General features: G+C 35.7%; 1 protein-coding gene across 1 annotated transcript in view; it reads left to right on the top strand.

The window, feature by feature from the left end:
- The window catches only part of MDGA2 (MAM domain containing glycosylphosphatidylinositol anchor 2), a 488,781-nt gene that overhangs the window by 75,089 nt on the left and 388,219 nt on the right, over positions 1-25,473 (top strand). Inside the window, exon 3 of the mRNA XM_032593527.1 lies at positions 23,189-23,363. Coding sequence (XP_032449418.1) covers positions 23,189-23,363 — 175 coding nt within the window. The remainder of the gene's footprint in view (positions 1-23,188; positions 23,364-25,473) is intronic.

The raw sequence follows: 25,473 nt of genomic DNA, 5'->3' as shown, positions 1-25,473 counted from the left end.
CCTTTTTATGCACCAGATTCTCTGGCATTCTGAATTAATAATAAGTGTGTCTAAATTAGATTTAGGTTGTGGGAAAGGGAAAGCTTGCCTTACTCTAGGGGAGGCAATAGCTATTTTTACAGGAACCTGAATATTGTAAGTACTACATATTTAGGGTGTTTGCACTAGTAAGTTATATTAATAGGTAACTTGATAACAAATTTCTAAGAACTGGGTCAGAGAGAAATATTAAATTGGTGCCATGTAAGTTTTTTCTAACAGCTTGGCTTATTTTGCAAACAAAGTTAAAGAGTCCATTTTCATGGAGGCTCTCCTTCATATTTGATGGCCTGGCTCAGGAAAAAGTTTCTTGAGATATTGGGTTTCCCTTCCTCCCTCTCTCCCTCCCTTCTTCCTTCCTTCCTTCCTTCCTTCCTTCCTTCCTTCCTTCCTTCCTTCCTTCCTTCCTTCCTTTCAATATTACATTAACTTGTTTTAAATACTTTTAACTACTAGATTTCACTAATGTGAAAAAGTCACCAAAGCCTTTGGTCCCCTCCCTGAAGTCACTGAAGAGGCCATTCATTCATTTAACCATTACTGAAGGGTGCTATAAGATGCCAGCAATCACTGCATCATCAGTCCTACCCAGCAACTAGGGAAGCATTTGGGAAGACATTGTTACTGAAGTACTCACTGTGTTTTCAGGAACCTGTGGGAAAAAGCATCTTGACTACTTAGCATTCCTTTATCCCAGAAATAGCATGTGACTCTCAATCTCCTTCACCGGTATTATCCACTTGTGACTTTCCTCAAACACTGACTGTTTCTAAACATTTCCTACTGAAGTTAATTGTATCATTCAGCTTTGTTCTTTGGAACACCATTCACATAATAAAACCACTGTCTCCCCACAATGGAGTCTTCTCTTATAACCCTATTTTCTCTGGCTATACCATTGATTCTGCACTCTTTTTTTTTTTTTTTTTTTTTTTTTTTAACTCTTGGGCCCAGGCATTGGCAGTGATGAAGTCCTTGATTTCCAAGGCCATTTCTAGGTCTTTTGACCTGGCTTCCTGAGGAGTCATGGGGGCCAAGCTCAAACTTGTTAGTTTTTCTTGGCATGACTCTAGACAAATAAGAAACAAGCAACAGGAGATAATAAGATAGATTGAATTTCTCTTAATTTCTCCCCTCAGAGACCTTCACTGAAAGTATGTTCCCTCTTTGTAAATCTTCCAGATTATCCTACATGCAGAAGAAAAGGCACACCATGAGCAACGTATCTTTAGCATTGCCTCCTACCTCTCCTTGCCTCAGTCACCCCCCTCCTTTTCCCCTTATCTTTATTTCACTGGACTCCCATCTCCCAAAGGAACTGTCAACACTCTAATCCCTGCCTAAGGTTCTGATATTTTTAAAAGGACAAGGCTAATATAGAGGGTAGTATTAATCTACATTGAGCAAACATTGTGGGGAATAGAAAGGATTGTAAGATCCGCTTCTGTTTATACATTTTGAGTTGCTGTCAGTTGATCACCTTATTCTTTCTGTAATTAGTTCTGGAAAACAAAAACTTCGTCAGAGGCATAGAAACCTTTTTTATGTTTCTATTATTCTGGAATTTTTTTTTAATTTCTCCCTAGTCCAAACTTAGGATACAAATAATAAATGTATGATGAGTGAATACAATGAATGGCTGAATCAAGGCATGGTGAGAGCTCACTAATAAACATTTTGGCATGTTGTAGTACGTAATAATGCAAAAAATATCCTGTGGCCTATTTTATATACATAAGATTTATATCTTTACCTTCTTTTTCTTTCCCTGTTAAAACTTAAGTTAACCTTGGAAAGTAAGCAGTTTTAAAAACAGTATTGCAAGTAAAGTATGAACCTTTTCTCTTTCAGGTTTTTAATAAATAACATGCATTCTTTTAAAATCAATAAGAGGAAGATTTTGATCATTTCAATATACTCTATAATTATAAAATTCGATATTATAATTACATGTTCAAATGATTACACATATGAACACTGATTTCTTGATTAGAGATAATGAAGCTAGCTGTGTAAATATACAGTAATTGACTGAAGTGATAAAATCAAATAAATACTTCCATCAAAAGAATGTTAAGGAAAAATAAAAATATGTTCCTATTGAAAATACCTTTCAGTGGACTCTGTGTATTGGAAGTTTGATGTGAATTGTATTCATTTAGCAGTGAGACTTGTTATAGGATAGCATCATAACTGAAATTGTGAATGTGTAAATTTATGACAAGAGGCAAAAATGTTTTTCATGAAGTGTCATGGTAACATCTTGGAATGTCTGCCATCTTCTGTTACCTGGTAAGTTCAGCATACATTTGTCTCCTTTTGATCATGTATCCTCAACATGAGCTCTTGCTAGAATAGCAACATTCTATTCGTATCACCATCAGGCACAGAAATAACACTGGTAGATGTACATTTGAATAAAGAGATCTTAAATATTTATAATTTATACAGTGTATGAAAACCACTGATGATGAAACTAAAGTTTCAGAGGGCTGCCTGGGTGGCTCAGTTGGTTGAGCGTTCGACTCTTGATTTTAGTTCAGGTCATGATCTTGCAATTTGTGGGTTCGAGCCCTGCATTGGGCTCCACGCTGGTGATGGAGAGCCTGCTTTGAATTCTCTGTCACCCTCTCTCTGCCTCTACCCTGCTTATTCTCTCTCTCTGTCTCTCTCTCTCAAAATAAATATACAAAACTTAAAAAAATATTAAAAAACCTAGTTTCAGATGTGTTCAAACCTTTATTGATAGTTGAGAAATAGAGTCTTTAATTTATCTCATATTATTTTATGTTTTCACTATTGTACTCAAGAACCTATGATTATAGTTTTATATGTATAAATATATGTATGCCTCCATATGTGTGTATATATAATATGAAATATAGATACATATTTTTATATTGAATATATGTTTATACATATGTATATTATTGGGGCAACATTCATTAATTATGGGGAGGCTGGTTATTGTCACTTCCTATGTGATTTTAGTTTTGTGATCTAAATGTATAAAATGAAGTTAATAAAAAGATATTTACATAAGGTATTTTATGGTGCTGTGTGTGCTGGTTTTAATTTGAACTGGCAGGTTAGAAGGAAAACATTTTAGGAGTTACCCTTAATAGCTCAGGAGGCAATACGCTGAACTGGTTTCATCTGTGTCACCCATTTTCCTAAAGGACCTGAATTCAAAGTAGGGGCTATAGGTGACATTCTCTGGTAGGAGCTTTCCTTCATGATTTCAGAAAGCTCTGAATTCTCCCCAACCGCAAGGGTGGAAGTGAAATGTTCTCAGAAATGTCTCATTTTGAGTCTGAATTAAAAGCCATGGATGCTCTTAGGTCAGGATTCTGCCTTTTAGTTAAGGCACGTTGTGCGGCTCCTTAATAAACTTTGAAGAAGTATAGTTTTCCAGTGCTTTGTGTCATGTCTGCTAGAGCAGCCTCATGTTTCTATGATCAGCAATCCCTTATTAGTTTTCTCCACCCGCCATCCTTTCTGTGATGCCTCCCTTCACATCCTGCACCCACATGCACTCCTTTCACATCATGTGAGGAGTATTCAAACTAGGAGACAGACTTCACAGAGTGGCAAATGAGGCCTGAAAGTACAGCATCTGATGTTATTTCTTTAAGGACAGGGGCACCTGGGTGGCTCAGTCGGTTGAGTATCTCCTGATTTCAGTTCAGTCTTGATCTCAGGGTTGTAGGTTCCAGCCCTGTGTTGGGCTACACGCTGGGCATGGTGCCTACTTTAAAAACTAACAAACTAAATAAATAAAATTAAGGACAATACACTTATATGAGTGAAATATATTTCCTCACATTTGCTGGCTTGAAAACTAAGTTTGTTGGGGGGAACGGGTGAACAAATCTTTATTTTAAGCATTGTATTTGTGACATACCATGTGATATATTAACTTTGTAATACATATTTTATTTATATTTTACCTGAAATATAGTTTAGGTTTTCATGTGCAATTGATTCCAAATATTGTGAAATAAATCTTCATTTATGTCAGGATGGAACGAAGTATTCATGAGTTTTTATGTAGTTATTGGTGTTAAATTTCTATGGGTAGAAGAACTGGTAACATTATTTACTATCAAACAGCAAACGTTTATTTTTAAACTTCATAAAATAATTTATTGAAATATAAATGCACTGGTACTTTAAATGCTGATAATGACGCTCTTTTATAATAGTGCTTACCTGCAGCTGAAGACACACTAAAGTCTTTATGAATCCTGAAAAGTAGCTTCTGTATATTTCATGAAACCCCAGTACTGTTTTTTTTTTATGTTTGTTTGTTTGTTTGTTTTGAGAGAAAGAGAGCACAAGCCAAGGAGGGGCAAAGAGAGAGGGAGAGAGGATCCCAAGCAGGCACTGTGCTGTCAGCACAGAGCCTGATGCGAGGCTTGAACTCACGAGCTGTGGAACTGTGAGATCATGACCTGAGCTGAAACCAAGAATAGGATACTTAACCGACTGAGCACTCCAGGTATCCCTGGTACTGTTTCTCTTTCACAGAATACGAATTCTGTTTATACTCTATTGCAGATGCCACTTTTCCCTTCAGTGACCAGGGCTGACCTGTTCTGCATCATTCTTCTTTCAGTCATTAAAATTAGAGGATAGAAAAACATCATTTAAATTTGCAAATTGATAATACTTATGCAGCCAAGAGTTTGTGTCAATATATTAATTCCACTGGGTAGTTAGCTTTTATGGTGCTTATGGTACTTGAGAAATGTTGTAGCCTATAGTGGATACTGACCCAGGTAATTCCAAAGAGGAGCATTCTTCTGGAGGATCAAGGCCCCGGAGAAGACAGAGTGCTAACATTATGCTTTCACTCTGCTGGGCCTGGCTTTGAAGGTGAACCTGATCAAAGGCAGGTGACAGTGAGGAGAAAAGGTTTGCATCAGCCAGGGTTCAGTTGCAGGTAACAGAATCTGTTCTAACTAGTTTAAGTATAAATGTTAAATTGATCTAGATAATTAATTCCTTACAAAACTAATTCTAAGAACTACAAGTGAAGGCTATTAGGCTGGACCTGTAGAAATGATTCCCAGGTAACACCATAGCATTTGCCCACCAACAGAATGTCTTCCTCGATTAGAATCACAGAGTAGTTCTCTCTCCCAGCCATTAGCTTCAAGAGAAACATACGTTATTGAGAAGTCAGCTCCATAGCTGGTGACTGTTTCATAACCATGCTTACTGTGATTCATACCTGCAAAAATTGATTTTCACAAAAATACCTCTCTTCACACTTAATTTGGTTTTCAGAATTTTTATTGATAAAATCCAAATTCTGTCCACAACCTTAATGCAAGAGAATCTGGTAAATGTCTTTAGTTTCCTGGCCTTTGAATTATAAGAAGGCATTTTGGTCAAAAGTTGGGACAGGTGTTAAGTGACCAATGAACTACATCCCGTGGTCATATGGGATAATCATGTGGCACAGTTTCCCAACCATCTATTTCCATAACCCATTTGATTTTTACTATATTTGTACAAAAGTCAAAATCTCTAACTTGCTATTGAAAACCTACCTTGAAGATATTTTAAAAAAAATTAAATGTTTATTTTTGAGAGACAGGGATACAGAGCACAAGCAAGGGAGGGGCAGAGAGAGAGGGAGACACAGAATCTGAAGCAGGCTCCAGGCTCTGAGCCGTCAGCACAGAGCCCAAAGTGGGGCTCGAACTCATGGACTGCAAGATCATGACTTGAGCCGAAGCCGGATGCTTAGCCCACTGAGCCACCCAGGTACCCCTTTTAATGTTTATTTATTTTTGAGAGAGAGGAAAACCTACCTTGAAGCTTTTAAGTGTTGAAGATATATCCTTTCAATTCCTTGTTATTTGTGGAAACCACTCTTAGGACAAGATTCTTTGTAGACCTTTCTAACTTTAAAATTCCTGAATTTTTTTTCCTTCTTTGCTCAGCATTTAGTGTCAAGTTCCTTTTCTTACATCTTTTCCTGTCCCAGAAACAGTCCCAAAAATCCCGGGTAATTTTGTGCTTTATCTTTCATCTCCATTTCAATTAGGAAACATATTCTGGTAGAAATATAAATATGTGCAGAAAATGTTACAGTGGGTCAATAAAGTCAAATACTGTGTGCTCTTTTTACTAAGATAAAGCAGCCATCTAGTTTCACTTGCACTAGAGAAAAGTTTTCAATAGGAGTTGAATTAAAGCCACCAAAGTTGTTTACTATTAATACATCAGAGCGAGACTAAAAACAGACTCCAATTTCAGAAAGAGGGGGACCCCCACCCTCACTCTCCCATATATTAGCTGTAGGATCTTGGACAAATCATTGTATTATCTTCAGCATAAGTTGTCTCATCTATAAAATGGAGACTGTACCTAATTGATATGATTGCTGTGAAGATTAAAGGATATACCTCGATAAAGCATTTGCCTGAGAGAACCTGAGTGAACAGATATTGATGACTTTTAGTAGAAATAAAGCCCTACAGATGCTTGCTAAAATCCTGGAACTAGGATTTACTAATTGTATGGCCTTAGGAAAGTTAGTTAACCTTTTTGAATCTCAGTTATATGCAAATTTAGGATAATAGTATTTATTTGTAGGGTTGTTATAAAGATAATAATGTAGCCTATTATGGAATCCAAAGCAACTTAGTTTCCATTTCTTCCTTTTCTAATCTTTATTCAAAATTGAAACAAGTTACACATAAATTCTTGTAGTATTTAACCCCAGCACTAATCTAGTCCACTGAAATACTTCAAATGTGTACAAGATTAACATATTTCTGGATCCTGAGATGGGGCCACTTGCATGAAAGTTTAAAATAGTCCTCTTTCATAGGTATTATTTTTGATGCCTCAGTTTAGTTTTGCAGGCCTTCATGTTGATAACTTCCCACCACCTGGCTGTTTCTTGAGTTCAAGTTCCAAAATTGTAACTATGACTAAAGGTCATTTGCAGCTTTGAATGTTGCAAAGTGTCTATAAAATGTGTTCTTGTTCTTACGTTTTCTAAAAGTTGCTCAATTAGTTTAGGGAAAAAGTGTGAGATAGGATTTTTACATAAAATTGAAAGTGTACCCATAGGGATTATGGGTAGGTATTAATTTCTCTTCCCAGTGCTGGTGCCTAGAAAAATGCAGAGGGACAGATAATTCACTCTAAAATATTTTCTTGGCCCAATTAAATGTAATTGGGGGGGTATTTTAGTTGAATTATTGGAAAATATGAAATGGAATCACACTGAATTATTTATTTGGTACATCTGTCTGAATTTAACTGTTAGGAGAATACTAGAATACCATAATTACAAACATCCTTGTCAAGTCTATATGCCAAAAGACATTCTCATGTTTCTGTAAGTGTGCTGGTATTTTTTTAATGCCTTAAATGGCAAAGTTCATTTGGTTATGTTATGAATAAATTTAGCTACAGCTTTAGTAGAGCACTGTTTTGGAGTGAGTAGCACAGAGCAATTTATTTTTTATTACATTTCTAATACTCTGCAGTGTCTGCAATACTGTTAATTTAGATTATATTTTATTATAAAAAACCATTAAGGAAATTACTGCTTCATTTTCAACAAGACTGAGAGTGATAGTAAGAAAAAATCCCATAAGAAACCTGTAAGGAAGATGAGAAGCTATTCAGTGGCAACTGTTTAAAAAAATGCTTAATTAGTAAAATTTGTGGTAAAATAAATATTGATCATTAAGTATAAATGTGCTAAATTTAAATCAGGGAGCTCTTTGAAAGTTCTGGAAGAAACATAGGGAAACTTAACTAGCCTCCTCTATTTATTCACTTAGATTACAAAAAGCAAATGTTTTGGGGATATATTGTATGTCATTACCTCATCACCCCCACTTCATAAAAATGATGTATGGATGGATGATCAAGTTGTAAAGGCCCAGTTTAATGATTTACCTATTTTTTAACCAATAGTCTGTTCTTTCTCTCATGAGCTGGCACTCAAATCTTTTAGATGCTTTAAATATGGCATTTCCAATGCAGGCAGTTTATTTCTTTGGGTACTTCTAGTTGTTTCTTCAATGGTATTACCTGCATTTTTCATTTGATAAACAGAGATCTTGGGGTGCCTGGGTGGCTCAGTTGGTTAAGTGTCCAACTTCAGCTTGGGTCATGATCTCATGGTTCTTGAGTTCAAGTGCCACTTTGAGCTCTGTGCTGACAGCTCACAGCCTGGAGCCTGTGTTGGATTTAGTGTCTCCCTCTCTCTCTACCCCTCTCCTGCTCATGCTCTGTCTCTGTCTCTCTCTCAAAAATAAATAAATTTTTTAAAAGTTTAAAAAAAGGAAAAAGAAAAACAGATCTTTTATTTATAGCGTTTGCAGATGTTAAAAATGGATTTCTTGTATTTTGCTTGATTTAAGTTTTTCATGACAAATGTGTTTGGCTTCTAATTTCTGAATGCAGAAGTAATAGCTTAAACAAGATAAGTGTCAATTCTGTATAGAAAATAACTGTAGATGTTGAAAACGTTGAAATGGTATGATGGTGGTATGATGGGTTCATGATGTCCATAGGGACCCATCCTTAGCACAGGACTTCTAAGGAGGTGGCTCACAATCTAAGATGGATCTTGGAGGCTCAGCTATCACATTTGAATCTGAATTAACAAGGAAGAAAAGGAAACAAGATAAGTGGGCCCATACCCTTGACTTTCAAGGAGCTTCTTTGGAAGGCCCACACAACACTTCTGCTACAAGGTGTATATTTGTACAGAAAGACTTGACCCAGCAGGCCTGAGGACACCATCCTCAGGCCTGCTAGCAAGGTTGGCCCTTAGTTGGCATCTGGGAACTGGGATTTCAGGAAGAGTCCACCATTCTCTGATTAGAGTGGCTTACTTACTATGCCTAAATTGTTATCCAAACAATAACGTGGATGCTGAACACTTGCTTTACTTTTGGGAGTCTAGATTTTTGTGTATGCTAGTCAGAGGGTGCCTGTATGACCAGCCTTCAGTAAAAACTGAGACTCTGATGCACTTTCCCAGTAGACATTTCACACATGTTGTCGTAATTGAATGCTGGGAGAATTAAGTGCCTCTCGTGTGACTCCACAGAGAGGGGACTCTTGGAAGCTTGTGCCTGTTTTTCTCTGAACTTCTCCCCATCCACCTTCCCTTTTGTTAGTTTTGCTTTGTGTCCTTTTTCTTCAACATATTATAGTCATGACTAGGACTATGCCATGAGTCTTGTAAGTCCCCTGTGGTCTTAGGGACTCCTGACAAAATGTGAAAGTTCAGTGAATGATTGTTTTACAACCTCTCCAGGTGGAAATCAAATTTGATAGTCGATCACAGACCTGGTATGATTCTTTTGGGAACTAAAATTAATAATATGATTTTGCATTTCTATTCACATTCTGTTTTCATCAAGGTAGCTGTGAAGCTTGGGTCTGAATGACAGGAAGGATGAAGTTGCTGTTGCCTGAGATGGAAAAGACTTAGGGAGCTGGTTTAGAGGGGAGACCAAGAGCTCATTTTGGATACATTACATTGGAGATAGCAGGCAGATGGTGGGGCCAGGAGACTGGCCTGAACTACTAATACTAACTTAGGAGTTATCATCGTGTAAATGGCATTTAGAGAATTGGAGGGGATGGCCCAGACTCAGTAAAAATAGAAAAAGACCATGTTTTAGGGCTTTCAACCGTTCAGAGGTCACAAACAGGAGGCGGGACCTCCAAAAAAGCCTTAAAGCAGTGGCAGGTGAGGAAGCAGCCAGACAAATCTCTTTCCCTTCACCTTTTGGAAAACGTGGAGAGTATCTTCCACATTTTTTCGTATTCTTCTACAGCTTATATGAAATGTTGTAATCTTTCAAAATTTAGACGACGGTAAAAAATGAAGTCGAAACCTTACATTTCAGTCATAGTTGGATATACTTAGCAAAGTGATTACTTTTTTTTCTACCAGCTATATTGTATTGCTGATCCATTTAGTAGTCTGTGTCCATTCTAAAACTTGGCTGGTCTATTGATAAACTACTTCATAATAGTTTTTATTTTTATATTATGTTTTCCAATATTGTTGGTTCTCTTGAATGAATTTATCTTTATGAATTCTTTTTTCCATTTATCAAGGTTGACCTGTGTCCCCTTTAATATTGCTAATTGGTAATTAAATGATGGTTCAAACACTAATTTGACGCTGATAAGGTATCATTTAACATTTTCCTCTAACATCAACCCCCCATGTTTATTTTATTATTATTATTGTTATTATTATAATTTTTATAGTTTATTTATTTTTGAGAGAGAGACAAAGAACAAGCGGGGGAGGGGCAGGGAGGGGGAGACACAGAATCTGAAGCAGGCTCCAGGCTCTGAGCTATCAACACAGAGCCCAGTGAAGGTGGCGAACTCACAAACCATGAGGTCATGACCTGAGCCAAAGTCCAAAGTTCAACCGACTGAGCCACCCAGGTGGCCGTATTTTTTTTTATTATTTTTTAATATGAAATTTATTGTCAAATTGGTTTCCATACAGCACCCAGTACTCATCCCAACAGGTGCCCTCCTCAATGCCCATTACCCATTTTCCCCTCCCTCCCACCCCCCATCAACCCTCAGTTTATTCTCATTTTTTAAGAGACTCTTATGGTTTGCCTCCCTCCCTCTCTAACTTTTTTTCCCCTTCTAAAGCCTCCCCCATGGTCTTCTGTTAAGTTTCTCAGGATCCACATATGAGTGAAAACATGGTATCTGTCTTTCTCTGTATGACTTATTTCACTTAGCATAACACTCTCCACTTCCATCCACATTGCTACAAAAGGCCAGATTTCTTTCTTTCTCATTGCCAAGTAGTATTCCATTGTATATATAAACCACAACTTCTTTATCCATTCGTCAGTTAATGGACATTTAGGCTCTTCCCATAATTTGGCTATTGTTGAAAGTGCTGCTATAAACATTGGGGTACAAATGCCCCTATGCATCAGCACTCCTCTATCCCTTGGGTAAATTCCTAGAAGTGCTATTGCTGGGTCATAGGGTAGATCTATTGTTAATTTTTTGAGGAACTTCCACACTGTTTTCCAGAGTGGCTGCACCAGTTTGCATTCCCACCAATAGTGCAGGAGGGTTCCCATTTCTCCACATCCTTTCCAGCATCTATAGTCTCCTGATTTGTTCATTTTAGTCACTCTGACTGGCATGAGGTGATATCTCAATGTGGTTTTGATTTGTATTTCTCTGATGAGGAGTGATGTTGAGCATCTTTTCATGTGCCTGTTGGCCATCTGGATGTCTTCTTTAGAGAAGTGTCTATTTGTGTCTTCTGCGCATTTCTTCATTAGATTATTTGTTTTTCGGGTGTGGAGTTTGGTGAGTTCTTTATAGATTTTGGATACTAGCCCTTTGTTTGATATGTCATTTGCAAGTATCCTTTCCCATTCCAATGGTTGCCTTTTAGTTTTGTTGATTGTTTCCTTTGCAGTGCAGAAGCTTTTTATCTTCATGAGGTCCCAATAGTTCATTTTTGCTTTTATTTCCCTTGCTGTTGGAGATGTGTCAAGTAAGAGATTTCTGTGGCTGAGGTCAGAGAGGTTTTTTTCCTGCCTTCTCCTCTAGGGTTTTGATGGTGTCCTGTCTCACGTTCAGTTCCTTCATCCATTTTGAGTTTATTTTTGTGAATGGTGTAAGAAAGTGGTCTAGTTTCATTCTCCTTCTGGCTGTTGCTGTCCAGTTCTCCCAGCACCATTTGTTAAAGAGACTGTCTTTTATCCATTGGATATTCTTTCCTGCTTTGTCTCTGTCTCAAAAATAAATAAAACGTTAAAAAAAAATTTAAAAGGTCAACATCTTGGGGGACCTGGGTGGCTCAGTTGATTGAGTGTCTGACTTCGACTCAGGTCATGATCACACTGTTTGTGAGTTCGAGCCCCACATTGGGCTGTGTGCTGACAGCTCAGAGCCTGGAGCCTGCTTTGGATTCTGTTTCTCTCCCTCTCTGCCCTTCCCATGCTCATGCGCGCTCGCTCTCTCTCTCTCTCTCTCTCTCTCTCAAAAATAAATAAACATTAAAAAAAAGATCAGCATCTAAGTTAACTGATACTTAGTATATTGTGAGTGCCTTGTGCAGTGGGACTTTGCCTAATTTAAGTTTGCCTTGTCAGCAGAATTATAGTGCTAGGAATTCATTCAACCAACAATGGTTTTGTTAATGAGTACTATGTCCCAAGCTCTTAGGTCTGGTTCTTTGGATATAGAGCTTCAGATGAGCATTCATTTGCAAGTAATTTATTAAGGAAATGCTGTCATGAGAAACTGCTAATGGGGAAGAAAGCGTGAGTGGAAAAGGAAGAAGGAGGGCTTGGGTGTGATTTTAGGAGATTAGACTCAGCTTGATCCTGCAAAGAAAGTCTGGAGGACATATCATGCTTCTGAATCTATCCTGTCTGGAGGCAGCGGCTCTCGGCTTTCATATCCACTCTACTATTTCATTGCTAAGAGCCCTGGGGTGAAGGTAAACCCCACAGCATTTCCAAGACTGCGTCTAAGAGCAAAGTGGTTCCACAGCCCAAGGACCTTCTTCCATGACAAACAGAGACTTCTAGGGAGGCATATATGGGAGGATAAAGGGGCTCTGAGAGAATCAAGCAGAACACCAGTTGCTAATTTGTGTGTGTGTGTGTGATCATATATACATGTGTGTGTATGTATGTATATATATATACACACATATATATATATACACACACACACATATATATAAATTAGGCTTTCTAGTAAAATGATTTCTGAGTGATCAGAAGGAGTTACTGAGATTAATAAGAATAGAAAAAAGAGCTTTCAGGTCAAAAGGAGCCCAGTGTATAAAGTTAAAGAGTCACATGGTCCTGGAAGAACTGGAGCTGTGAAATGGGGGGGGGGGGAACATTTTCCTACTTTTTCAAGTCTGTTGTGGTATTAAAATCAGATGATGGAATAGAAAAGCATTTTGTAAATTTTTGAAGAAGTAAACTTTTGTTAATGGTTGTTCGGAGGTGATGATTAATGTCTTGGTTATGCTTCAAAATAAAACCCTTTAATGAAGCAATCTACATTAACCCCCAGCCTTTTGTATTTATGAGCATGTATTTATTTGCACCAAGATCTACTCCCCTCTTCTATCACCTTTGGTTTGAAATAATGCCAACAGGTCCTATTGTAGTGTTCATATACATTTAGGAAGCCTGGCATTGTCACAGGTAAGCACTACATTTATGTAGTTTCTCCCACAGGTTAGTCACATAGGAGTATGTTCTTGAAAGTTTAAGTCCAAAGAAAAGCCACAGCCCAAAAGAAGATTAGAACATAAGTCTTCTTTGCTTGAAGGCATATCTAGTGTTCAGAAACACCCACGTCCTTATCCCATGCTTTTCTTCCATTTCCAGTGCAGTTGGCCATGATGATCCCCTCCCCACCATTCTGTTCTCTGGCTGGTGAGAAGATCCCTCATTGGTGTTCAAACTCACCTTTCCTTACTGTTTCTCTGAGCATATTTGCACTACATACACTGAGAAATTCTTTCCTATTTCACTGAGCACATATATCACATAGTAACTCTAACTTATAGAAATCTTTAAAGGTATCTGTTACATTGTTATTGTTATTATTGTTATTATTATTATTATTATTATTATTGGTGGTGATAGTCATATTGGTAGTAGTAGTGATCTCTAATATTTTGAGCATACTAGAAAAATGTGATGTTTTATGCATAGGGTATAGAAGTTTTTGGGTTAAATTTTTGTTGCTTTGTCAGACAATTGCAGTTCTTTTTATAAAATTAGATTTAGAAGCAAGTGTGGCATTTTGCTATAATTTATGGTAGGTGAATATGCCTTATTGAAAATTGGACCTGTATGATCTGGAGTCTGTGCCACTCAGAATTCTATTTATTGTATTAATAATTCAAAGAGAGCATATTCCCTCTGTAATTTTCCCTGATACTGATGCAAGATAAGAGGATAACCTTTATTTTCAAAACTGTAATGAACACTGTCTACTCATACTCACCTATCATAGATGTCCCTTTATATTCTTCTAGGCTGCTGCTCTGTAGCCAGCTGTATTTAGCTCCCAAAGCTCTGGTGGCAAGTCACCTGATAATTATAGCAGATCGGACGATCTTTATTATACTTTTTCTCTGGCTTACTTTTTTATTGATGAGGTAACTTTTTTCAGAGTACAACCAAGGCAGGGACAAGGTTCAGGTTTGTCTCTACAGGTTGATCTGAGTATATATGCCCTAACTCCTTGAAAACTGATAGAAAGTAGCTTCAAGTCACAAATCCTCCCATTCACTAGACATTAATTAAAGGGGAGCATCCTACAAATCTGAGCATTGTCAAGGTCTAAGTCCTTATTGGGTTCATAGCATCTATGTATTACACTAGTTTAGATTTATCCAGGTCTATCTTCGATCTGTGCCTCAGGTTTTTAACATTTTCTTGAGTTATCTCAGTTCACATTGATTTTATTTAAGGTTACATAATGCTATGATGTTTCACTGTAACAAAAAACAAAGTAGAGAATTCTTTATTGGGAGTCGGATAACCCTAGGCTAAGTGTTAGGTTCTGCAACCAAAGAGGATCTCCATGTCATTTCTTCGGATTAGGTAGAGAGTTATAATAGATGTATTTCCTAATTTCTAGTATCTTTCTTTTTCTATTCATGTTATTTTATGGAAATGATTGTTTGATGTCATTGTAGCAGGATTTAAGCGCAATTGTATTTAATAATGTGGCAGATCTGAAAATTGGATATATTTTATTCCCAGTCTCAAATATCCTCTCTCCTATTTTCCAGAGTTATTGAACCATCAGATTTTAACAGAGGGTTGGGAGGAAGGTACTATGCAGTGTAAAGAATACACTGCCCAGCCTTTCTCGTAGCTAAGGATGGAATATAATTATATGATGTTAACACAAGTGTCATGAGGCAGTGACCTAGCACTTCTTGTAGAAGACAACTGGCAGGCACTTTTGTTCTATCCTCTTTCCTTCTGCTAGAAATGGGATGTGAAAACTAGATCTGTAGCTACTATTTTGGACTTAAGTTCAAGTGACACACGGTGTGGAGGGCACCTCTAAAGAGTCTGAGTCCCTGATGGAGCCATTTTGTCCGCAGTGGCCTGCCTCCTTCCAGATTTCTTTTACATGATAGAATTTAACTTTCATCAAATATAAATCACCGTTAATTTGTCTATTTTACACCCAAACCTAATCCTTACCATTCTATCCACCAACCTCTCAAGGTACAACTCAAGTCCCATATTTCCATTCAACATATTTGTATTAGTAGTAGTACTACTAGTAGTCATGATAGTAGTAACCTATGTAGATTCTCTACTGAACTAATTGCTAGCGATGCAGAGTTGAAATATCCAGAAAGTCTTCCTGAGGTACTTCCTATTTTATTGTTTCCACAGTGACATTCTGTATATCTCTGCCAAGCTAGCTCACAAAAATCTCTGGGAGAAGGAACTGAAAATGAAGATGAATTAGTTCTACTTGCATGGCTAAATAGTATGTTAGAGTAGAGCTCAGTAACCTACATTAAATTAAAATAAATTAGATGAGTACCTGTTTTATTTATTTATTATTCATTCATGCTTCCATTCATTCATTCATTCATTCCTTAATATAGAAGGTACTTACACTTTATATTTTCCTCTGTGCACTCCTTTCACTGAATTCACAGATTTTGGTGTGAGATGATTTCTATTCGTTGACTTCTAGATCACTAGCAATTTTCCTTTTAATTTTCTCTTTGACAATGTAGTAGTAGTCATCTTTTGATAACTTATTTATAACTATTTAATTAAGTCTAGATAACATTGCCTGTACTATATCCGCTTTTTTTTTTTTTTTTTTTTTTTTTTTTTGGGACAGAGAGAGACAGAGCATGAACGGGGGAGGGGCAGAGAGAGAGGGAGACACAGAATCGGAAACAGGCTCCAGGCTCTGAGCCATCAACCCAGAGCCTGACGCGGGGCTCGAACTCACGGACCGCGAGATCGTGACCTGGCTGAAGTCGGACGCTTAACCGACTGCACCACCCAGGCGCCCCTATATCCGCTTTTTTAATTAAGATATGTTTTCTAATTCCAACTACATGATCAATTTTTATAAATGTTCAATGAACATAAGAAAATGTTTATTCTGTGTATGAAAGATTTTTAAAAATATTTTATTAGTCATATGTGTTGATTTTATTTTTCATCTCCTCCTTGTCTTAGTTATTTTTTAAGTTAATAGAAAAAAACTGAACTATCTAGAACTTCCTAGTTCTCAAAGAGATGGATTGGAATTTCCTACTGCAACTGCATGTTTTTCAAATTCTTTCATTTCTAATTTTGTTTATATTGTGTCTTTAGCTGCCCTGTACTTTACTGCATACCAATTAATGACAATATATTTTTGCTATCAGTTATGACTTTTGTTACATAAAGTAATGACTTTCTTTTCCCATTAGTGTTTATATGTATGTATGCATATATATACACACATTCTATATATATGTTACATATATTATATGTGGATAATATATATATTATATATGTACATATGTATGTGTATATATATAATATGTATTACATATTATATATTACATAGTTATATATATGTATTGTATATTGTATATGTATATATATGTACATATATAATAGCATAAAAACTTGTTACCTTTAATTCCAGTCTAACAAACTTTTTAATGGGCAAATTCAGTCTGTTCATATTTACTTTATGACTGATGCAGTTTGTTTCTATCTTACTCTATGGTTTTTATTTATTTAGAATTATATATTTCTCTTTCCCTTTTGGTCTCTTCTTTCCCATTTTATCAAATTTCTATTTATCCAATTTCTTTTCTTTCCACTCTCTCCTTTTTCTCATTTTCCCTGCCATTAATGGAGTTGTGCATTTTACTATTATTTTAATCAGACATTTATGATTTTATTATTATTTATAAACAGAATACCTACAGTTTCTTCCATAAAGAGATTTCTTCCAACTCTCCTAAAGTTTAAGGCTTTAGTATAATTTTTCTCTTCCCTTTTCCTTCCATTCCCATGAATCATTAAGTTTATTTCCCCTTTGTGTCCTGCGCTCACCCCAAACTCCAAGATTTTGCTAAGATATTACAGATCCCTTTATTCTATGACTTTTAGGTTTTAAGAAACTTTACTTAGTACTTAAGTTGTATATTACCCAGGAAAACTTTACTTACCCATTAAAGAATGGACACATATTAACTGCTCACCAACATATACTTTTCTCTGTCTTCTCTAAAACCAACCCTCAGATCCAGTTATTTTGTTGGGTGATTATTGTCTAAAATATTTTTGTCAGGTGGGTATTAGAACCCTGAGATCACTGTATGTTTTCATATCACTGAATATTTTCTTTTCACACTACATGAAAGAGATCTTGATTGTTTGATATGGAGATAGAGACCCTGCCCCTACCTTTTTCAGTAAATTCTGGTGCTATTTACACTGTTTTCAAGCAGTCAGTGTTGGGAGATGGGTTTCCTGAGGTCAAGCTGACCTTCTGTACCACCCCAGACTTATCAGTTAAAGTAAAATTTGGCTGTTAGTCACAGAAAATCCCCCCATAAGTATGATGTAAACAAGACAGAATTTTATTTCTCTCCCATGTAGAAGCCCAGGGTTATAAAGAGTTCAGGACAGGTAGGTACAACTCCATGATGTCAGAAATTCAGATTCTTCTGTTTCATTGCTTCTCTGTGCTGGACCTTGTTCCAAATCAGCTCATGGTCCAAGATAGGGGTCAGCAGAAATGTGCAGAAATGAGCAAAATGTAGATTGCTGCTTCCCTCTGAGGACACTTTTGCTCTAAGCACACTGGTAAGAATGTGGATGAATAGATAGCTAGGAAATATCATTTTTGTCTTGGGCAGCCATGTGCCTGCTGAATATTTGGGGCTCAGTTACTACAGAAGGAGAACATTGGGGAATGAGAAGGCTCTGCAAATTATAACAGTTCGTTCCTTCTGCCTGGAACTCTACACAATTTTCTCTGGAGACTTTGAAGTCACAATCTTAATGTTAGTGTATCTGGAGGTTTCTTCTCTCATCATTAGAATGTCTTTTTGTGGCTCAGTAATATTCCCATTTAGTATTTTTTTTAAAGTAGAGAAGAAGAAAAGTTTTTTCCTAAGTGATTTTCATTTTTCTCTTTTCTCTTTTAGTTTCTCTATTTTCTATATTTCACTATAGAATTGTATTATTTTTTTAAAACTTATTTATAATAAACAGTATTTGTTTATGGTAAAATAAATTTTGTAAATAAGAATTCTAAATTAAAATCTTAAAAAAGGAAACATTTTAACTATTCTTTTTTCCAGTCCCACTCATTGAGTTAATCAGTGTTAAATTTTGTGTATTTCTGTGTGTATTTCTAACAAACATATTAGTATATACGCACATGCATACATACACATGTGCTCACTTTATATGAGAATATTCCTTTAGTTCCTTTTTTATTTAATAAAACATTTTATATCTTAATCCTTTAATGCCCACATTCAGTTTAATTTTAGACAGTTAGTTTATAACCACTTCCCTATCATTTGATATTCAGTTGTTCCCAGTGTTCTATTACTATATATACATTTTTCTGCATTCTTATTCATGCAAATGTTAGGAAGGTAAATTTTAACCAGATAATTGCTAAGTCAAAGTGTGAATATGTTTCGATTTTTTGACATAATTTACAGTTTCCTTTCCAAAAGGAAGCTTCTACCAATTTGTCCTTTCAGTCTCAACTATGAAACCCCAACAATACAAAGATATTATCAGCATTTGTGACTGTTGCATCTAGAATTTATTTCAGTGTGAAGGGTGTGTTGAAGAGTCAGCTATTATTAATTATTATTATTATTATTATTATTATTATTGATATATAGTCAGTTGCCCTAACACTATTGATTAAATAATAAATGGCTGGATGTAGACATAGATATAGTTATGGCTGTTTCTCTATCCTTAAAAATCAGTGTTTCTTGAAGTGTGGTTGCTAGATCTCTAGGGGGACCCTGCGATCTTTACTGGAAGCTTATGTAGAAAATAGTATTTTTTTTTTACTGTTGCACTTGCAGTGATGGTGCAAAGCAATGGTGGATAAAACAGGCAGCATCTTAGCACAAAACAAAGCTGTGACATTAAATTGTACTATCAGTCTGTATTCTTCTCTACTTGCTTCACTAACATGTACCCAACAGTGAAAAACAAACAAAAAAAAGCAATGTCACTAAGAGTATTGTCAGTAAATCAGTAAAAATGATCAAATTTTAAGATCGTCAAAGTTGAGTACTGTATTTTTTAATATTCTGTTGACAGAATAAAGAAATCCCATAAAGCATTTCTGCTGCTTCCTATAATACAGAGTTTTTCTCAAAGTAAAGGACTTGCGTGATTGAGTCTTGTACTGAACTTGCCACTTTTTTCATGGAATATAAAAAGCATGACTGTTAATACAAACTCTGGTTATTCAGACTTGGGTATTTGGCAAACATTTTCTTAAAAAATCAGGGAAGTTGATCCTCCCATTCTAAAGAAAATACCTTTGCCATATTTGTTACTAATAATAAAATTAAATTTTAAGAGGAAAATGAGAATTTTGGAAAATCTCACATTAAGCATGATGGCTTCCCAACACTTAAAGACTCTTCTGAAGAGATTGGCAGTGAAATTATTAAATATGCTCTTTTTTTTGGTATTGTGTGATGAAATGCATGAATATTTAGAAGATCTGCATAAGTCAGTGAATTCATATTTTCAAATGACTGATGTGCCATATTACACAATCATGTATGAGTGAGAGATCCATTCAAAGTGCAAGATAAACCAATGGATTTTAATGTAACAGAATAGAAAAAGTTCACTGGTATGGTTTTAGAATTCACTCTGAAAACATTAGGAAACTACCATTGTAGAGTTTTAGTGTAGTATCAAAGGAGACTATCCACAGTGATCTGAAAAGGCTACTGAAGTACTCCTCCCTTTCCAAATAAATATTGGTGTGAGGCCAGATTTTCTTCATATATTTGAAACAAAACATTTTGTAGCAACAGATTTCACGTAGAAGCTAATATGATTATCTAGTTGGCTCTTTTTCACTAAACTGGATATTAAAGAGATTTGCAGAACTATGAAACAGTTCCATTCTTGTGGCTCCTGGGTGGCTCAGTCGGTTGAGCCTCTGGCTGTTGATATCAGCTCATGTCTTGATCCCAAGGTAGTGGGATCCTGCCCTGTTGGACTCTATGCTGAGCATAGAGCCTGCTTAGGATTCTCTCCTCTCTCTCTCTCTCTCTCTCTCTCTCTCTCTCTCTCTCTCTCTCTCTCTTTCTCTCCCTCTGCCCTTCTCCCCAGCTCACATGCTCTCTCATTCTCTCTCATAAGTAAATAAATAAATAAGATAAAATAAAATAAAATAAAGTAAAATAAAATATAAAACGGTTCTATTCTTTTTACTCAATTATTTTTGGTTGTGGAAAATATAGTCTTCTGACTAAAAATATCCCTTGTGTTAATATGTCATCAATTTATTGATATAATTTGAAATGAGTTAATAATACATAGTTTAATATTACCTCAGTTTTAATTTGTAATACAGTAATTATGAATGGATAGAATCAATCTAAATGAATAAAAGTTATTTAAGGTCTTCAACAGCTTTTAAGAGTATAAGGTCATTTTAAGACAAACAAGGTTATAACTGCTGGTATGCCTCATAGTTTTTTCTCTCCCTGTTTTTCTCTCTTTTCTCTCTGATTCTGTCACACACACACACACACACACAGACACAGAGGCACACACAGGCACACACACACTCACACACACTCTTACGTACTTTCTGTCTCCCCTATTGCTGAATGATTTCTAGTATTGTAACAGTATAATCCAACTTAATCATTGTATCTTAAAATTTTTTTAACGTTTTTATTTATTTTTGGGACAGAGAGAGACAGAGAATGAACGGGGGAGGGGCAGAGAGAGAGGGAGACACAGAATCCGAAGCAGGCTCCAGGCTCTGAGCCATCAGCCCAGAGCCCGACGTGGGGCTCGAACTCACGGACCGCGAGATCGTGTCCTGAGCTGAAGTCGGACACTTAACCGACTGAGCCACCCAGGCTCCCCTCTTAATAACATTTTTAATTTCTGAAAGTGCTAGGCCATTTCCAAAATTGATTTATACCGAACTTACTTTTTATAATATGAAATATATATTATTCAAAATCAATTTTAGTATTATGATAGCCAAATAAATTTGGCATCTTAATTGGAATTAATTTTTTTTTACATTTATTTATTTTTGAGAGGCAGAAAAAGGCAGACTGCAATGGGGGAGGGGCAGAGAGAGAAGGAGATATACAATCCAAAGCAGGCTCCAGGCTCTGAGTTGTCAGCACAGAGCCCAGAGGTAGGCTGCAACTCACAACCCATGAGATCATGACCTGAGCTGAAGTTGGACACTTAACTGACTGAGCCACCCAGACGCCTCTTAATTGGAATTATTTATCTTAGATTACATCTTAGAGATATTGATTATCTTAGAATTGGCATCTGTTTATGCAAGAAAAAAATATGTAATTTGTTTATTTAATCTTCTTTTTTTGTTTACTTGTAGACTCTGAAATTTGAATGAAAACATAACCCTAGATATTTCCTTGGAAATACAACTTGTCAAACCAGTGCCCTTGTTACATCTTGTCTTTTTATGAGCATATTAGTAATCCGCTTATAAATTGCTTAAAGTCAGGAGTCTTGCCATTGACTTTTGTCTATATTCCATACACACAGAACATGTTGAATAAGAACTTGATACTTATGTTTGTGAATTACTCAGTTTTTATAAATCTCTAAGTAACATTTTCATTTCATTCACAATTAAGGACAAACATCATTATATTCATATTGATACTTTAATGATGTGGAAAACTTTTTAAAAATACTTTTAACATCATTAGATTATAAATTTTAATTAATATATAAACATAGTATAGCTAATGGGAGTATTATAGGATTTCAATTTTGAAGACTCAGTCTTTAGTTTCATTTTCATTTCTTCTTCTATGTTTAACCAAGGATTTCTGTCAACCACTTCTCAACCTAAAAGTAAAAACAAATGAACAAAAATATCGTATACAGCAGGGGCAAGGAGAGAAATAAAACCAAGTTGTTTTTATTTCCTATTTTTTATCACTTTACATTACCATCATGTGGCTTTGTTCAGGTTTTATAAACTAAAATACACAAAATTTGAGTTGAATGCCAGTCTTTATTGCTAGCCAAAACTAAGTCTGTTATACACAGCTGTGTTTAAAAGAATGCTATTGTTTATAATGGAGTGTTTTATATATTCAAAGTGTTTTGGCACTTTAGTAAAAATGCTGTCTTTGAAAAAGTTTGCACATTTTTTGAAAATAATTATTGATATAAAATAAATTCTTTTTATCAAAACAGATATGTCATTTATGGACTTATTAAAGCAAAGCCATTAGAAAAAAACCCCAGAACTTTTAACAACCAGTATATATATATATATATATTGTATGTATATGTATATATATATATACATACACACACACACACACACACACGCATAGTCTCAATAAGCCATTAGAGTCACATGCTTAAATTATCCAAATCAAAGAGGAAATTTAAAATAAAATAATGAAGCATGTCCAAAAAGAAATTGAGAGCCTTCCTGTATTAAATAAATAAAAAGTACCTTAGAGCGTTTGAAAAATACGGAAGTTTAAATTCTCAACAAAGAGAGAAACTAATCCATATCTCCAACATATTACATATGTTTAACTCCTTTTATGTTATATTTATATTGCTTTACACACTGATTAAGCTATGCATGAATTCTATGCAATTGAATAAGAATTGTATACACTACATATACTATACAATAATGGAATTGCTATCAAATTTTTATAATTCAGTTGTGCACATAAACTTAAAATTTTTTCCCAGCAATTTGCCAGGAATGGCATATAGCATCTCTGAAAGCAAACTTCAAATGAGTAATGGCTATTTGATTTTTCTTTGAGAAAACCAACCTAAAGTAACAATCTTTGTTGATGCTTGCTCAGATCAGGTGGACCAAAACAGCAGGAAGTGCCTCTGACAGATTCCAAGACTCAAGTGTCTTCAATGAGACTTTGAGGATTACAAATATTCAGCGACACCAAGGAGGCCGGTATTACTGTAAAGCAGAGAATGGCTTGGGGTCCCCGGCGATAAAGTCAATCAGAGTGGATGTGTACTGTAAGTAACTTACCCAGAGAACTATGATTAAGTCTACTATGGGTTTTCGTCTGACAACTTGAGATATATTTTCTTTTCATCTTTATGTCTTTCAGAAAAATTATGGTTTGTTCCCCCCCAAATAGCCTTCTGTTTAGTTGAGGATAAGAGTGTATAAGATAATTATAGCTCATTTAATATATTTCCTGAAGAAAAAATCTGTTTTAGAAACTTTCGTAATTTTTTGTGATAAAGTAATACATGTTAATCATTTAAGAACCAGAATAACAAGAAGACAGTAAATGTTACTGATCATCCCACTCATGATTGTTAGAGTTTGAGTGTATATACCTCCTATCTTTATGTGTATGTATATAAATACATTTGTAATTACATAAAGAAAATATTTTGCGATACATACTGTAACTTGTTAACTTTCCCTCTGTGTGAAGTCAGCTGTTCTTGTGTTTGGAAAGGCACATCATGTAAGTGGTATTTGGATTGGCTTGTGAATGACCAAAATCTCTAGGTAGAGTCTGCTTTCAGTCCACCTCTGTGGAAAGTAACCAGTACCTTGGGCAATGCTGTGCCACTTGTAAAGTGTTTGTTGTTAGCAAATGGTTCTTAGGCTCATTTTTTCACATTTTGCTTTTAGCAAATATACTTAAAATGTTCTTGGTCTCCTTATCTTCTTCTCCACCAAAACAAATCAAGGGCCTACTTTTCATTTCATCCTTTTGCACAGGTTTATCCATCATTCCGTTGTCTTTTTATGAGAACTTGCATTTTTTTTAACTCTCTACTAATCAGAATAAAAAAGGTTTTTTCTCCTCCAAGTAATTCAGACATAGTAACAAGTGAGGAGTTCCTGTTTCTCTGCCTTTCACTGTGTCCCTTTCGATGTGCAACAAGAGACACATTGTTAGGAAGGTGACTGGAATTATACATGATTTCTTTATTGCACCATTTGCTGAATCTTATTTAGTTATTCAGGTGACTGGGAGGTGCGTAAGAGGGCTGCATTTGTGATTCATCTTCCACTCTTGGATGCTTGTTCTCTTCCTGGAAAAGAGGAGAGAGAAGTCCTGTCCCATTCCCTCTAGCATCTCCAGCCCCTTAGGCATCCCCTGGCATAATTTAGGCATCTGCATCCTGTGTGCATCCATGTGCATCTAGGGCACACAGGTTGGCCTTACTCATTTACCACCTAACCACAATATAGCCTCTGGCCCTTCTCCTAATCACATATTTCCAGTTAGTTTCCTTAAAAACAAAACAAAACACTGTTTTTACTAGTTTTGTTCACATAGAATCTTTTAAAGCTTTTATTTAAATTATAGTTAGTGTAACATACAGTCAATACTAGTTTCAGGTGTACAGTTTAGTGATTCAACACTTAATGTACATCACCTGTTGCTTGTCACAAGTGCCCTCCCAAATTCCCAGCCCCTATTTTACCCATCCCCCCCCACCTCCCTTCTGGTAACCACCAGTTTGTTGTCTAAAGTTAAGAGTCTGTTTCTTGGTTTGCCTCTCTTTATTTCTCTCTCTCTCTCTCTCTTTCACTCCTTCTCTCTTTTGCTTGTTTCTTTTGTTTCTTAAATTCCACATATGAGTGAAATCATATGGTATTTGTCTTACTTTGACCTATTTGACTTAGCATAATACTCTCTTATCTCCATCCATGTCATTGCAAATGGCAAGATTTCATTAGAAATTACATATGAACAGCCACTCTGGAAAACAGCATGGATGTTCATATATTTTGTAATTAAACTAAATTTAATCTAGTTTACCTAATTACATAATTACGTACATCTATTATTTAACATTCTAGAGTACATTCCTGTGCTTTTTTGTTCTTATAATTTTGGTCGTGACGTTTTAAAACACACAATTTCAATACCTTAAACACGATTCTAAAATCTAAAAAGTTCTGTAAATTAAATGAGTGTATTTTATTTTGCTTTGTTGGGCGTTATTGGTAAATTTTTTCAGTGAAACCTGATGTGAACTTGTTTGATGGCAACCACTGCTTTAAAATTACTCAAATAGAAAAACAGAAAAGACTTCATGCTCTTTATTTACCCTACTTTGTATGAATAATCATATGTTTTACTCAGGAAATTAT

Source organism: Lynx canadensis, chromosome B3 (assembly GCF_007474595.2).
Source record: "Lynx canadensis isolate LIC74 chromosome B3, mLynCan4.pri.v2, whole genome shotgun sequence".
NCBI classification, from domain to species: Eukaryota; Metazoa; Chordata; class Mammalia; order Carnivora; family Felidae; genus Lynx; species Lynx canadensis.
Note: the sequence above shows the minus strand (reverse complement) of the source record. Positions and strands in the feature narration are given on the sequence as shown.